Consider the following 16,468-nt stretch of genomic DNA (forward strand, 5'->3'; position numbering starts at 1 on the left):
CCCGCGTGAGTCAGCACTAATAATCACTTCATTAAATACACTGACAGTGGAAACACTTACCAAACGTTATTCTAGTTTAATTTAGTTTCAAGTACATTTTCTCAGCGCTCCGACGGTTTACACGGTCCTGAGCTATAATTATCCCTCTCTGCCCGCAATATCTGTTTTATCCCCATCTAAAAGGAAATGGGGTTTTTCTGCCTATTCCCGAGGGGCTATGACAACCCTTATACCCCGACTAGTCCCTCCCACGACTGTTCTCTCATTCTCAGGCATTTGCATTCAAAAACACAAATCACTCAATTATGTCAACAAAAATAAGGAACATAGCAACAGTTCGGGATTATAGTGAATTGTGAGTTGAGGGCAATCCGCGTGTATAAAGTGATGGGAAAGATTCGGGAATATGGGGGAATCTATGGAGAAAAAAAAACATGCATAGTTGAAGGGAGAAACGTTTGGACAAACTTTTGCCCTTTTTCGTCGTGCTTGGATGCGATTCGAGAGGACATATTGTAAGGTCAGAATGCAGAATAGTTATCTATTTCTTTCACTTTGTTTACTCCACAATTCACTCTCCTTTTAGTGTAAACCCTTAGCCCTCTTTTCAGTGGAGTAGAGAGAAACCCTTGCCAGCAAGTTGTGGTTAAAAGTCGCCTATTGTACCGGGGGTTAAAACTAGGCACTGCAGAAAGAAAAGGTGCTGGATCAATGAATTAGCAAAAGGAGATAAACAAACAAAATAAAGACGTGCACAATGGCAGAAAATGAGAAGGTGTATCGCAGTGTCTCTTTCAAAAAGTTAGGTTGTAGCGCGAACAAAAGTTGCTGTGAAGAACAACTAAACAAAACAACGAATTTGGAGGGTAGTAGCAGCGCCCTTCCCCCTCCATCTACAGCAGCGGCCGAGAAAGCGCAGCCCTCGGCTATGCGTAATGTTAGTGTGTCAAGGAAAGTTTCCAAAATCTCCGCTGCCAGCCTCCCAACCGCAGAGCTAAAGAAAGGCTCTTCCACTCCTCTCTCCTCCATTTCTCCCTCTATTCGCCAACTCACTGAGAAGTTCAGTAGCACTAATTCGTCTCGAACGCATGGAGCTCCGAGCCCTGGCAGTAACGTTGCCGGGAAAAGCACAACTTTACCCAGGGTTAAAAGCAACAGGGGAGAGAGATCCCCATCTCGGAAATCATTCCACGAGGACAGTGGATATTTACAAGTTACTGACACGGTTTTAACAGTGTCTCCGAATGACACTAAAGTTCAGGAACAGAAGTTTTATTCGGGCACAGACTCGGTCTCTGGATCGGATTCGGAGAGAAATCCAAAATGGATGTATACTCGCAAATCTCCTCAAGGCATCGTTGGGTCTGGTAAAATAGATTATTCCCACATTGATCCGTCGGTCTCTTATAACAACAACTGCAGTAAGACTTCGAACACTGAGGATTACGTTTTTGTCAGTGGGGCGCCTGCCTGCAAGTCACACAGGAGCTACTTCCCAAGTCACCATGGAGATCCTCCTGTTCACGTTGACCTAACCTACTGGCCCAGTGTCACCAAGATCAGAGAGCTTTTTGATGCAGAGGATTTAAAGTGTTCTAACCAGCGCCAGCCCTCCGCCAGCTCTAAAGACAACACTTTAGCAGACATAAGCGACAGGCAGTCTCCCAACAGCCCAACCCCTGAAGCCACTAGCCTCTCACTGTCAGACAGACACCTCAGCAGGGCTGCCTCCCGGGGCAGAGAGAGGAGACACCAGGGCATGGACTCAGCCTTTCACCCTGACCAGCACTACTCAGACGACGCAGAGATCGAGCCAGCCAGCACTAGTATTAGTAGAAGTGGTAGGTTTCTTAGGGTGGCCCAGCCATCAAACACACACAGAGCCCACAGCCCCAGCAGTGGAGGAGAGGGGCCTGAGACCTGGACTTCTAGTCTGAACTCTGACCCTCCACCCTCTGTCCTCACCGCTGCACCTGCCCCCCCACCTCGGAGCAACTCCAGGGGCCTCTCCTCCCGTGTCCGCCCCTCTGGAGAGCAGAGGCAAAGCCAGGGGGCCGGACAGCCCACGGACAGTTTACATTCCTCACATAGCTCCTCCAGACCGGTGGCCCCCTCCTCTGATAGAGCCTCAGCCAGGGCAGCCATCACAGCCCGCTGGAGGTTCAGCTCAGGAGACGAAGAAGAGGAGTACCACCACCGAGCAGGAGGAAGGAGCCCTCAATCGTTAGGTGTCAGTGGAGGTTACCTTATCTCCCGCGGTAAGAATGGCTGGTGGGGTGGTAAGGTCCTCGGCAGGTCTTCAGGCAGTGAGGAGGACAGCCCTGCTTCACTAGGACCCAGCAGAGAAACCGTGAGACGCCGCTCACTGAGAAAAAAGAAGAACAACGAGGTTGCCGTAGCTACGGGGCGAGACGATGGCGAGTCAGACGACAGTGACGACGAGCAGACTGGTATGATGGAACACCTTGAGAGACACCAACAGAACATCACTGCAGAACAGACTGGGAGCTCCCGGAACCGGCTCAGAGAACCCAAAGCCTCTAGCACCTGTGCAGCACTGTGGGGACGCAATTCCACTCCTAACCAGATGGGAGCTCAGGGGAGCTACAGACGCAAATACACATCAGTCGGGGCGGGGACATCTCGCATAACCACACCCCTCTCAGGGGTGTCGCGGGTGTCAAAGGTCAACATTTCGTCATTTATTTCGAGTCCAGGCGGCTCACAGAGCAGCAGTAGATACTGTAGCACCGAGATGCTGAAAGAAGAGGACCAAGCTAGCTATGCTAACAGAAGGGTGAACTGTAATGTTACTACCCCAGGCAGTGTGGTTGGTGCTTCCTCTTCCATGCTCAGTAAGACCTACCACGGTAACTTCACCATGTACCGCTCCCCCAGCTTCGGACACGGGGATAACTTTTCCCACGCCCCTGTTAGAGGCCAACCCCGCATTCTTCCCCCTGTCAATCCCCCATCCCCAGCCACAGGGGACACTGGAGGGGTTGCTAGGGAGGAGACTACGGTGTTCCGTCGGTTGCTAAGTGGTGGCGTTGTCGGTGATAAGGACAAGAACAGGATGTCAATGTCAAACCCGGACATAGCCTCAGAAACTATGTCTCTCCTCAGCTTCCTGAAAAGTGACCTATCAGATCTCAGAGTTCGAAAGACGGACAGGTCAGGGGTTACTGAGGGGTCATCTACGGTGTACAGGATGGGGTCAAGAGGCCTCTACCCAGGACTCCGCCCTTCATTAAAGGACCTCACTGCAACTCTCAGACGTGCCAAATCCTTCACTTACTCCGATAAACCAGTAGGGAGGCAACATCCAGCCGGCTCCTCTGCTAAAAGAAGCTCTTCTGAGCAATGTCTGGATCAAGACGAAGAGATGGATGGAGGGAGGGGGGCAGTGCCTGACAGAGAGGTGGAGAGTGATGGAGGAGACTGCAGAGCAGGGGGTTATGGGTATGAGGATGTGATGCCCACTCCGTTGCAGGACCGGTATGTCCAGGAGGCCAGACAGGTAATCAGAGATATCTGCCAGATGAGTGCTCTCGAGGATGTTGACAATGATGATGATGTGCTAGCAACAGATGGCACTGAAGACGAGGGTTTCAAAAGAAAACAAGTGGAGGAGCAGGAGATAAAAGAGGGCGAGGGAGGTGAATTAAAAGATGAGAGGAGAGCTAGAGAAGCTGAGGTTGCCGTTTCAGGGGAAAAAGAGAGGAGGGAGGGGGAATGTGAAAACACAGAAAGAGAGAAGTTCCAACAGAAGGGAGATTCTGAGGAGAACGTTTTTTATGACCGATCTGTTGATGAGCTATCAGGTCATGAGTCGAGCCTCACTGATGAGGGCATAGTCACAGAACCAGAGGCTGGACTGGGTGACCCTGAGAGGTTATTTGTCAGGGCAAGTTTAGGATCATCGTTGGCCAGAGATGTGCTGGGTCAACCCCTGACCATCTGGAAGCAGTCTGCTCTGCATGAGGATGAGTGGCCAGGGTTACACGAGGGAATGCGAGAGGGATCAAGGTTAAACGAGGGAATGCGAGAGGGATCAGGGTTACACGAGGGAATGCGAGAGGGATCAGGGTTAAACGGAGGAGCGAGAGAGAAACGAGAGAACCCTGTCTCTGTTCCTGCCCTTGGGGTTGAGAGTGAGAGCATTGCTGTAGTAACAGAGATGAGCGGCGTCAATAACAACAACAGTACTAGCAGGAGGGCCAATGTATCCCAGAGTGCCTCAGTCCCAGGATTTGAGGCTCCTCCCACTCCAAGCGCTATCCGCCGCCGCCGTAAGTTCTCCTCAACCGGGAACGAGGGCTCTGACTCCAGCAACGGCAGCACCGGGGAGTCCAACGGGAACGGGGATGTTTACCGTTCGCTAAGCGACCCCATGCCTCACCGGCGCCGCTCTGTGTCAGAAGAAGGGAATAACAGCTTCTCTTTGGATAGTAACCTGCTGGGGTCTCTCTCTCTCTCCTCCAAGGGGGCAGGAGGAGGAGTCGGAGGAGGAAGTGTCCCAGAGTCGTCCTCTACAGCTGATCTATCAGAGTGCACGGGCAGTGTGGCTAGCGACCTATCGCTGTGCAGTGATGGTGGTCTCCGTGACGACTACAGCAATGTGATCCGGAACATTGTTGCGGAGCCAGGAGCGATGGACAGACTGATGACGGATGACAAGAACAACGGAAAAGCCACGAAGAAGAAGTCCTTCTCTGACCCCAGTCGCCGTGGTGACGGCCCCCTGCTTGATGAACCAGGGTTCAAAAGTCACTATCACCCTAAAGAACCAGTCAGTGAGCTGGATCAGCCTGGTCAGATCCCACCCTCCAGCAGTGAGCCAATCCTGAGTGAGCAGAGAGATGAGCTGTGGGAGCTCAGAGATGAATGTGGACACCCATTACTTAGTCATCATGGCAACAATGAAGTCGGGAAATTCCGCTCCCAATCAGAAAGGGAGGTGCACTCCTGTCTCCATAGTGATGACACAGACAGAGTGGGAGGAGGGGAGATATTGAACTCTGACCTCAAATTAGCGGAGCTTGTGTCTCCCGGAATGGGCTGGCGGACCAACAGGAAACGCCCCAACTGGGTCAGCCAATCAGCATCAGAGGAGCCGGACCACTCGGAACCAGGTCCAGAGGACCAGGATCAAGACCAGACTGATCTCATCCCCCCATTGCCTCTGGTCCCCCCCAAACCCAAAACTAGGTCCAAGCATGTCCGCCACGCCAGCGAACCTGCCACCTTCATCCCCATCTTCCCACCTCCACAGCCCCAGCGAGCCCAAGGGGATCCGCCTTCCCTACTACCTGCCTGTGAACCCTCCATCCTGGGTAAGCCAACCAGTGAGGAGGCCCCCTCCCTGGAAGATGTGACCAAGCGGTATATTCTGGCCCTGAATGCTCCAGGGGGCGAGAGCGAGCCGTCTGGTTCTGAGTCTGGGTCTAGAGGAGCGGTGCCTGTACCAGACGGGTCCAACTCCAGCCCTGCTACTCCCAGTGGTGCCAGAGAACCCAGACTGCAGAGGAAGAGCAGTGAGGAGCTGACCACACCAGCCCCACAGAGTGCCAAACCCAGAGTGGTGAGTAACATTGCCAACGTGTGTGTGAGTGTATGTGTGTGTGTGTGTGTGTCTAAGTAGTCAAAAGTGTGTTTTGATGTTGCAGGAGAGGAGGCTGAATGTTTGTTGTTGTCATGGATGAAAACAACACAGCTAGATGGAGTTGTGTTCTGACATGTATCTTACCCATATTAGGCTGGTAATGATGTGTTCAAGGAGGGGCCCTTTATGAATCAGGATGAAAAAACATCAGCCCAACTTTAAAGAGCTGCGCCAGGATTGTGTGTGTGTGTGTGTGCGCGCTTTGCGTGTGTGAGTGCTTGGTTTCGTGTGTGTGTGTGTGTTTAGTCAGTAGAATGTTCTAGCGATGGAGTGTTTGGAGCAGATATGGAGGACAGTTTGCCAAGCTCCTTATCTCTGAGGTAGAGAAACTGCTCTGGGGTAGAGAAACTGCTCTGGTAGGAGAGGTCTGCTCTGGGGGTGAGACACTGCTCTGGGGGAGAGATATGGCTCTGGGTAGAGATATGGCTCTGGGGGAGAGATATGGCTCTGGGGGAGAGATATGACTCTGGGTAGAGATATGGTTCTGGGGGAGAGAAGCTGCTCTGGGGGAGAGATATGGCTCTGGGGGAGAGATATGGCTCTGGGGGAGAGATATGACTCTGGGTAGAGATATGGTTCTGGGGGAGAGAAGCTGCTCTGGGGGAGAGATATGGCTCTGGGGGAGAGATATGGCTCTGGGGGAGAGATATGGCTCTTGGGGAGAGAAGCTGCTCTGGGGGAGAGATATGGCTCTGGGGGAGAGATATGGCTCTGGGGGAGAGAAGCTGCTCTGGGGTAGAGATATGACTCTGGGGTAGAGAATCTGCTCTGGGGTAGAGATATGGCTCTGGGTTAGAGATATGGCTCTGTGGTAGAGATATTGCTCTGGGGTAGAGATATGCCCATGGGGGAGAGTTATGGCTCTGGATGAGAGATATGGCTCTGTGGTAGAGATATGGCTCTGGGGTAGAGATATGCCCATGGGGGAGAGTTATGGCTCTGGATGAGAGATATGGCTCTGGGGTAGAGATATGGCTCTGGGGTAGAGATATGGCTCTTGGGTTGGGTAGAGAAACTGCTCTTCTCACTGTCTCCTGTTGCCTGTGTCTTGTTGAATGCTGTTTGGTCAACACACACACAGGCTTTCCACCACTAACGCACACACAACATGCCTCTAATGCCATGAACAGACTCCGATAGTTATTCTCAGAGTGTATTTGTTTGCAGACACATTAAAACACACATCAAACAAACTTATTCAAGCATTAAACAAACATTTGTTAGAACAAGTGTTAAAAATGCTTTGGACTGGGCACATTAGCTATTGGACTAGCGCCTCCTGCTAATAGGACTGGGCACATTAGCTATTGGACTAGCGCCTCCTGCTAATAGGACTGGGCACATTAGCTATTGGACTAGCGCCTCCTGCTAATAGGACTGGGCACATTAGCTATTGGACTAGCGCCTCCTGCTAATAGGACTGGGCACATTAGCTATTGGACTAGCGCCTCCTGCTAATAGGACTGGGCACATTAGCTATTGGACTAGCGCCTCCTGCTAATAGGACTGGGCACATTAGCTATTGGACTAGCGCCTCCTGCTAATAGGACTGGGCACATTAGCTATTGGACTAGCGCCTCCTGCTAATAGGACTGGGCACATTAGCTATTGGACTAGCGCCTCCTGCTAATAGGACTGGGCACATTAGCTATTGGACTAGCGCCTCCTGCTAATAGGACTGGGCACATTAGCTATTGGACTAGCGCCTCCTGCTAATAGGACTGGGCACATTAGCTATTGGACTAGCGCCTCCTGCTAATAGGACTGGGCACATTAGCTATTGGACTAGCGCCTCCTGCTAATAGGACTGGGCACATTAGCTATTGGACTAGCGCCTCCTGCTAATAGGACTGGGCACATTAGCTATTGGACTAGCGCCTCCTGCTAATAGGACTGGGCACATTAGCTATTGGACTAGCGCCTGCAGCTAATAGGACTGGGCACATTAGCTATTGGACTAGCGCCTGCAGCTAATAGGACTGGGCACATTAGCTACTGGACTAGCGCCCGCTGCTAATAGGACTGGGCACATTAGCTTCTGGACTAGCGCCTGCAGCTAATAAGACTGGGCACATTAGCTACTGGACTAGCGCCCGAGGCTAATACGACTGGGAAATTTCTGAACTCTCATTAGGGTGTGTTTCTGAACTCTCATTAGGGGGTGTTTCTGAACTCTCATTAGGGTGTGTTTCTGAACTCTCATTAGGGTGTGTTTCTGAACTCTCATTAGGGTGTGTTTCTGAACTCTCATTAGGGTGTGTTTCTGAACTCTCATTAGGGTGTGTTTCTGAACTCTCATTAGGGTGTGTTTCTGAACTCTCATTAGGGTGTGTTTCTGAACTCTCATTAGGGTGTGTTTCTGAACTCTCATTAGGGTGTGTTTCTGAACTCTCATTAGGGTGTGTGTCTGAACTCTCATTAGGGTGTGTGTCTGAACTCTCATTAGGGTGTGTGTCTGAACTCTCATTAGAGTGTGTGTCTGAACTCTCATTAGGGTGTGTGTCTGAACTCTCATTAGGGTGTGTGTCTGAACTCTCATTAGAGTGTGTGTCTGAACTCTCATTAGGGTGTGTGTCTGAACTCTCATTAGAGTGTGTGTCTGAACTCTCATTAGGGTGTGTGTCTGAACTCTCATTAGGGTGTGTGTCTGAACTCTCATTAGAGTGTGTGTCTGAACTCTCATTAGGGTGTGTGTCTGAACTCTCATTAGGGTGTGTGTCTGAACTCTCATTAGGGTGTGTGTCTGAACTCTCATTAGGGTGTGTTTCTGAACTCTCATTAGAGTGTGTGTCTGAACTCTCATTAGGGTGTGTGTCTGAACTCTCATTAGGGTGTGTGTCTGAACTCTCATTAGGGTGTGTGTCTGAACTCTCATTAGGGTGTGTGTCTGAACTCTCATTAGGGTGTGTGTCTGAACTCTCATTAGGGTGTGTGTCTGAACTCTCATTAGGGTGTGTGTCTGAACTCTCATTAGGGTGTGTGTCTGAACTCTCATTAGGGTGTGTGTCTGAACTCTCATTAGGGTGTGTGTCTGAACTCTCATTAGGGTGTGTGTCTGAACTCTCATTAGGGTGTGTGTCTGAACTCTCATTAGGGTGTGTGTCTGAACTCTCATTAGGGTGTGTGTCTGAACTCTCATTAGGGTGTGTGTGAATTTGTTTGTCTGGTTTCTGCAATGGGGTCAGAACTGCTGTAATAGTGTGATGGTGACAGAGCATGCATGATTTGTGTGTGTGTGTGTGTGTGTGTGTGTGTGTGTGTGTGTGTGTGTGTGTGTGTGTGTGTGTGTGTGTGTGTGTGTGTGTGTGTGTGTGTGGTGCTAGGGTTCTGGTTGGGCTTTAAGCCTCAAGTGTATTTCTTGGGTGTGTGTGTGTTAATGTTGTTAGGTATCACTCAAATAAAGATTGTTCTCTCTCTACAGACACACATTGTGGTTAAATCTTATCTGGATTGTCTCTCTATCTCTCACACACACTTTTGCTGTGACTATAAAGTTAAGTTTTTCTCCATCTGACATCACTTTGTTATGTCAAAAGCAGTGATTACTTTTCAATAGGAAGTTGTAGGTGAGTGTTGTCTCTAACCCGTACCCCCCCCCCCCCCACACACACACACACACACTCCCTTTTCTTCCCCTCTGTGTTGCCTTGGTAGCAGAGTGATCCTCTCCAGACAGGAAATGGGCTTAGGGAAACAGGAAGTTGTTGTGGTTACTGATGTGTTTGATGATAGCCAGGGCCACCAGCCGCTGTGTGTGTGTTTGTGTGTGTGTGTGTTGGCCCGGGAGGTGACTGTCCCATGGTGTGTCTGTCTGTTTCTTCATGCTCTGATCTAGTGGGAGAGACAAGGAATGGATTGACACTTTTTCAATTGATCCCAAAGTGAAATAGTGAACTACAGACAAGTGTAGTTCTGAGTGCAATGAGGTGTGTGTGTTTAATAGCAAGTGAGCTTTTTCCATCTCTGGAGGCTGAATACCAACCCAGTGTCCTATAGTGCAGTGTGGAGGCTGAATACCAACCCAGTGTCCTATAGTGCAGTGTGGAGGCTGAATACCAACCCAGTGTCCTATAGTGCAGTGTGGAGGCTGAATACCAACCCAGTGTCCTATAGTGCAGTGTGGAGGCTGAATACCAACCCAGTGTCCTATAGTGCAGTGTGGAGGCTGAATACCAACCCAGTGTCCTATAGTGCAGTGTGGAGGCTGAATACCAACCCAGTGTCCTATAGTGCAGTGTGGAGGCTGAATACCAACCCAGTGTCCTATAGTGCAGTGTGGAGGCTGAATACCAACCCAGTGTCCTATAGTGCAGTGTGGAGGCTGAATACCAACCCAGTGTCCTATAGTGCAGTGTGGAGGCTGAATACCAACCCAGTGTCCTATAGTGCAGTGTGCACTAGGGTTGGGAATTGCCAAGGACCTCACGATACGTTATTATCATGATACTTAGGTGCCGATAAGATATGTGTTGTGATTCTCATGATTCTATATGTATTGTGATTCTCATGATTCTATATGTGTTGTGATTCTCATGATTCTATATGTGTTGTGATTCTCATGATTCTATATCTATTGTGATTCTCATGATTCTATATCTATTGTGATTCTCATGATTCTATATGTGTTGTGATTCTCATGATTCTATATGTGTTGTGATTCTCATGATTCTTATATGTGTTGTGATTCTCATGATTCTTATGTGTTGTGATTCTCATGATTCTTATATGTGTTGTGATTCTCATGATTCTTATATGTGTTGTGATTCTCATGATTCTATATGTATTGTGATTCTCATGATTCTATATGTATTGTGATTCTCATGATTCCATACAGTTGAAGTCGGAAGTTTACATACACCTTAGTGTTCTCGGTGGTGATGAATCACATTTCGCCATCTCGCAGTCGAATGGATGAATCTGGGTTTGGCGGATGCCAGGAGAACACTACCTGCCCCAATGCATAGTGTCTACTGTAAAGTTTGGTACACGTGGAATAATGGTCTGGGGCTGTTTTTCATGGTCCGGGCTGGTGAGTGGATCCCGGACCTCACAACCATAATGGGCAATGGGTTCTATAACTGATCGTAATTGGTATGTTGAATTTTGTGTTCCTTTTGATGGCATAGAAGGCCCTTTTTGCCTTGTCTCTCAGATCGTTCACAGCTTTGTGGAAGTTACCTGTGGCGCTGATGTTTAGGCCAAGGTATGTATCGTTTTTGTGTGCTCTAGGGCAACGGTGTCTAGATGGAATTTGTATTTGTGGTCCTGGTGACTGGACATTTTTTGGAACACCATTATTTTGGTCTTCCTGAGATTTACTGTCAGGGCCCAGGTCTGACAGAATCTGTGCAGAAGATCTAGGTGCTGCTGTAGGCCCTCTTTGGTTGGGGACAGAAGCACCAGATCATCAGCAAACAGTATACATTTGACTTCAGATTCTAGTAGGGTGAGGCCGGGTGCTGCAGACTGTTCTAGTGCCCGTGCCAATTCGTTGAAATATATGTTGAAGAGGGTGAGGCTTAAGCTGCATCCCTGTCTCACCCCCCAGCCCTGTGGAAAGAAATGTGTTGTTTGTGTACATGGATTTTATAATGTCATATATTTTTCCCCCAACACCGCTTTCCATCAATTTGTATAGCAGACCCTCATGCCAAATCGAGTCAAAGGCTTTTTTTAAATTCAACAAAGTGTGAGAAGACTTTGCCTTTATTTTGGTTTGTTTGTTTGTCTATTAGGCTGTGCAGGGTGAATACGTGGTCTGACATATGATCATTTGGTAAAAGACAATTTGACATTTGCTCAGTACATTGTTTTCACTGAGGAAATGTACGAGTCTGCTGTTAATGATAATGCAGAGGATTTCGCCAAGGTTGCTGTTGACTCATATCCCCCGGTTAAATTTGTCTCCACTTTTGTGGATTTGGGTGATCAGTCCTCGGTTCCAAATATTGGGGAAGATGCCAGAGCTAAGGATGGTGTTAAAGAGAGTAGAAGTATAGCCAATTGGAATGTGTTGTCTGTATATTTGATCATTTCATTGAGGATATCATCAACACCACATGCCTTTTTGGGTTGGAGGGTTTGTATTTTATCCTGTAGCTCATTCAAGGTAATGTGATAATCCAGAGGGTTCTGGTAGTCTTTAATAGCTGATTCTAAGATTTCTATGTCTCTCTCTCCTGCGCCCCTCTTCTCTCTCTCATATGCCACTCTTCTCTTGTCTCTCTCTCCTGCCTCCCTCTCGTCTCTCGTCTCTCTGAGCATTGCTGGGAGATGAGGTCATCTCGTTCAGGCTTCTTGAGGCGAGATTTAGCCAGATATCAGATACAGGAACACATAGAACAAGGGAGGGAGGGAGGGAGAGGGGGAGACAGGTGAAGACTGGAGAGGAAAAACAGAGAAGATCAGCGAAAAGAAGAGGGAAGTCTGAGCCAAAAATGAAGGGAGCGGAATAGTTGCAGAGTGTGTGAAAAATGGAGGGAGGGGAGGAGGAGAGAGTGAAGTATAGAGAATACTTGTTACAACACTACATAACATTTGAAATGTCTATTTTATTTTAAAGGTTTCCCTTGTTTATTTCCCTTTTTATTCCATTTGCTTTGGAATTATAAACATAAGTTTCCCATGCCAATAAAACCCTATGAATTTAATTGAATTTAGAGAGGCAGGGGAGAGCGAGAAAGAGGACCAGCCCCCAATGGTCTGAGGTGTTTTCACTGAGACAGGCAGCAGGAATGTGGCCCTATCTATCTTCTCGCTGGCATAATGGCCCTGAACCCCCTTTGACTCACACAGCCCTGCACTTACTCAATGTCATTCTAGTGTGTATGAGCGACTTCAATTTACACTGTACTTTTAGGGCGAGGGTCATATTTACACATGCGTGCGTTGGGAGTGATCACTGATAGTCTGTTTCAGATAGACCTGTCACTAACAACATATGGGAAATATTCTGATCCATATCACACACTCTCTCCTTCCTCCCTTCTTCTCGTCATCGATATTGCTCTCCTAACTACTTTAGGCTTCCCCTGCGGCTGATGGTTATCCTCAGAAGTTCACAGTGTACACTGGAACAGTATGGCATGGCACCTCGCCAGCACCTTACTTTAGGAAGAGAGGGATGGAGCACAGAGACTGTTAGAGGGACAGAAAGGAGGGGGTGTGAGAGAGGGGGAAAGAAGGGGATGAGAGAGAGAGAGAGGGGGAAAGAAGGGGATGAGAGAGAGAGAGAGGGGGAAAGAAGGGGATGAGAGAGAGAGAGAGGGGGAAAGAAGGGGATGAGAGAGAGAGAGAGGGGGAAAGAAGGGGATGAGAGAGAGAGGGGGAAAGAAGGGGATGAGAGAGAGGGGGAAAGAAGGGGATGAGAGAGAGGGGGAAAGAAGGGGATGAGAGAGAGGGGGAAAGAAGGGGATGAGAGAGAGGGGGAAAGAAGGGGATGAGAGAGAGAGAGGAGGAAAGAAGGGGATGAGAGAGAGAGGGGGAAAGAAGGGGATGAGAGAGAGGGGGGAAAGACGGGTGTAGAGAGCAGGTAGTCAGAGGGGAATATAGAGAGAGGGAAGGGTTGATGTTTTGGGACTTGTATAAGGTCAGACAGCGGGAGAGGGGGGGGGATTAAGGGAGAGAACACAGTGTTTATATCATCAGAGGTATTAATCATTTTTCAGACCACCTAGAATCAAACACTGCCCTCTATCTCCTTCTCCTGCTCTCTTTTCCTCCCTCTCAACCCCCCTGTGTAGTCCCCTTCTGAGAACCCCCAGGCCTTGTGAGACACGTGTGTGTGCACACCTTTGTAGACAGTGGTTGTGGAGGAGTTGTTGTTGTTGTGGTCTGTACCTCATTCTGAGCCCCAGAGGAGATGCTCTGCTGGGGACCTTTTACTGTGGGAGGACAAGGGTGGACACACATTTCATCTCTTCTTTCCAGCAGGGGGTTGGTGGGCAGGGAGGGGTCGTCCTGTTTCAACTAGAAGGTCAGCTCTCCTAGGGATGGAGAGAGATGATGAAAAGGGGTTGGTGGGCAGGGAGGGGTCGTCCTGTTTCAACTAGAAGGTCAGATCTCCTAGGGATGGAGAGAGATGATGAAGAGGTTGAGAGAGACAGAGAGAAAGGAAGGGCATAGAGATATGGCTGAACAGATGACACAGAAAATAACCAGTTCACCATTTCCCAGCATACCCTGGACCAGATGGAATGTTTGGTAAAAGGTTAGTTATACCCGTCATTTGGGCACCAAATAACAGTGTTACATTCTAGTAAGACTGCACATGAGAAAGCTATTGTCATGGAACCTCTGGTACCAACAAGAAAGGATAGTTATTTGTTGTTTTTCAAGCTCTCAGTAGTTTACTGTCTTGCTGTGTCTGAAGGTATATATGAGTAAGTTATCCCCCCTGGTCTCCCACCTCCACCCCTCTGTCATGTTGCCATGGTTTCCCGCAGGGGCCTCAGCAGTGCAGGTCTCAGGAGCATATGGGCCAGAACATCCTCTGTGACTGCTTCCTGTCCTGGACGGACACAACACACGCTCCCCCTCTGTCCATGTCACCTTCTAATACACAGACAGACTGGCTTATACGTTTTTGCAACCAAGGCAACATAAATGTTTTGTGTTCTGCTATAAGAGCCTGGCCGGGGGCCCATTTTAAGAACAGACTGATTATGGTGAGCTGGGGGGTATTTTTAAGGTGGAACTGGAGCTAGTATGGGGAACCTTACATAGAGGATAGAAACTGTCCAATGACAACAAAGCCAAACGAAAGGGAGGAACAGATGTGGATGGATGGAGAGAGGGAGAGAGAGAGGGGTCAAAACATACAATTCATCTCATTTCATTTTCTCTTCTCCTCCCTCCTCTCTATTACCTCCTCTTCTCTTTCCTCTGTGGAGAGAGACATTCAAGGATTTTCACAGGAATATTATATGGCAAGGTTATAATAACCTTTTGGTTATTTCAGACAGATTGCGACTTATATTTTACCCCAACCACATGTCTTTCTCTCTTTCATTCCACATTTCTCTCTCTGTCTCTCTCTCTCTCTCTCTCATTCCACATTTCTCTCTTACTCACTATAACTAAATATGTTTTATTCTCCTTTTCTCTATCTGCCCTCCTCTCTCTCTCTCTCTCTCTCTCTCTCTCTCTCTCTGTCTCTCGCTCTCTCTCTCTCTTTCTCTCTCTCTCTCTCTTCTCTCTCTCTCTTCACTCTCTCTCTCTTCACTCTCTCTCTCTTCACTCTCTCTCTCTTCACTCTCTCTCTCTTCACTCTCTCTCTCTCTCTTCTCTCTCTCTCTCTCTCTCTTCACTCTCTCTCTCTCTTCACTCTCTCTCTTCACTCTCTCTCTTCTCTGTCTCTCCTCTCTCTTCACTCTCTCTCTCTCTCTCTCTCTCTCTGTCTCTCGCGCTCTCTCTTCAGTCTCTCTCTCTCTCCAGTCTCTCTCTCTCTCTCTCTCTCATTATGTAGGATCCACCCTGGGTAATTACAGAGCACTTTGCTTATGTAAAACCCCCCACAGACTACGAGTGTAGCTGTCCTGTGCCACGGTTTTGCTGTCCCAGACAAATTTTCCACATTGTGGGCAAATTCGTAGGTCGTAAACGATTTTCGGATGTCTTGGCTCATTCAGTGTGACAGGGTCTATCTATGTCTGCCGATTTCAGTACCGCTATGTTCGGTCATAGGCTCCGACAAGTTCTGACAGTCAATTGTTTTGCATTCATCGTGTACACGGCCAGCACGGAATATGCACACAATTATTGTGAATGTATTTTATTTAACCAGGAAGGGCTCATTGAGATTTGAAATCTCTTTTCAAATCTCATTACCCTGATGGGTAATAGGTGAAAGGTTCAGAGGTCTATTTCTTGCTTTAGAAAACACCATTAGTTTAGTTGTCAGTATTGGGGATAAGCTTCAATTGACACAAGGTATGTTGAACAGTATTAAAAAGCAGTTTGCAAGTTCTGGAAAGCTTTTGTGAGAGACGAGGCACAACAATAAATAACAGTATCATCAGCATAAAAGTGAAGCTGCACATTTTTTTGTCTAAATTATTTATATAATAATGAATGAGAGGGGACCAAGTACAGAGCCCTGAATAGTCAGATTCATTTAATACGTTGATTTAAAAGTTATTGTGAATAGTCAGATCAGTCTAATTGTTAGATTAAAACGTTTACATCCTGTGTAAGAAGAAGAATTTCCCTAATAATCTTGTTTACATGGACACATCTGATATCAGGCCACCTGATGGATTTTGATAAATATATTTCAACTTTATTTTGATGAATGATTTGTATAATAAAAAAAAAAAATCGAAATGCCAGTTCCAACCATACGTCTGTAATGTACTCTTACAGCAGGTGGAATGTGTGTGTGTGTGTGTGTGTGTGTGTGTGTGTGTGTGTGTGTGTGTGTGTGTGTGTCCTTTAGTAACTCACACACAGTGAATAGATGTTCTGAGTGATCGGCTCACAGGCCTGCTGCCTACTCCTCTCCTCAAACACAAAGACATGAGTGTGTGTGTTCCACTACTGCATAGCTCAGAGCGAGGCCACACACACACGCACACACACACGCACGCACAAACAACAAGTTCTGGACCCAACTGGTTCTGTGGGTGGACTTGAGCAGCTCTGTCCAGTTTTCTCCAATCCCTCCTTCCATCCTTGGCTTCTTTCGGCTCTTGTTCCTGCTATGATTCCCGTGTCCAGGAGAAAAGCAGGAAGGCCATGTCAGAATGGCTGCTGGGGTCTTGGAGCAGGCCTTGGGGTGAGGATGTGGAGGAGAGGAGATGGGAG

At 48.2% G+C, this 16,468-nt stretch overlaps 1 protein-coding gene across 1 annotated transcript in view; it reads left to right on the forward strand.

Annotated features, from left to right (window-relative positions):
• The first annotated feature begins 278 nt into the window (after positions 1 to 278).
• Positions 279 to 16,468, forward strand: part of LOC109909503 (rho guanine nucleotide exchange factor 17-like) — a 108,283-nt gene continuing 92,093 nt past the window's right edge. The window contains exon 1 of the mRNA XM_031795392.1: positions 279 to 5,584. Within this exon, the coding sequence (XP_031651252.1) occupies positions 758 to 5,584 (4,827 nt within the window). The 5' untranslated portion in view covers positions 279 to 757. The remainder of the gene's footprint in view (positions 5,585 to 16,468) is intronic.

The sequence above is a fragment of the Oncorhynchus kisutch genome, linkage group LG18, assembly GCF_002021735.2.
Source record: "Oncorhynchus kisutch isolate 150728-3 linkage group LG18, Okis_V2, whole genome shotgun sequence".
Taxonomy (NCBI): domain Eukaryota; kingdom Metazoa; phylum Chordata; class Actinopteri; order Salmoniformes; family Salmonidae; genus Oncorhynchus; species Oncorhynchus kisutch.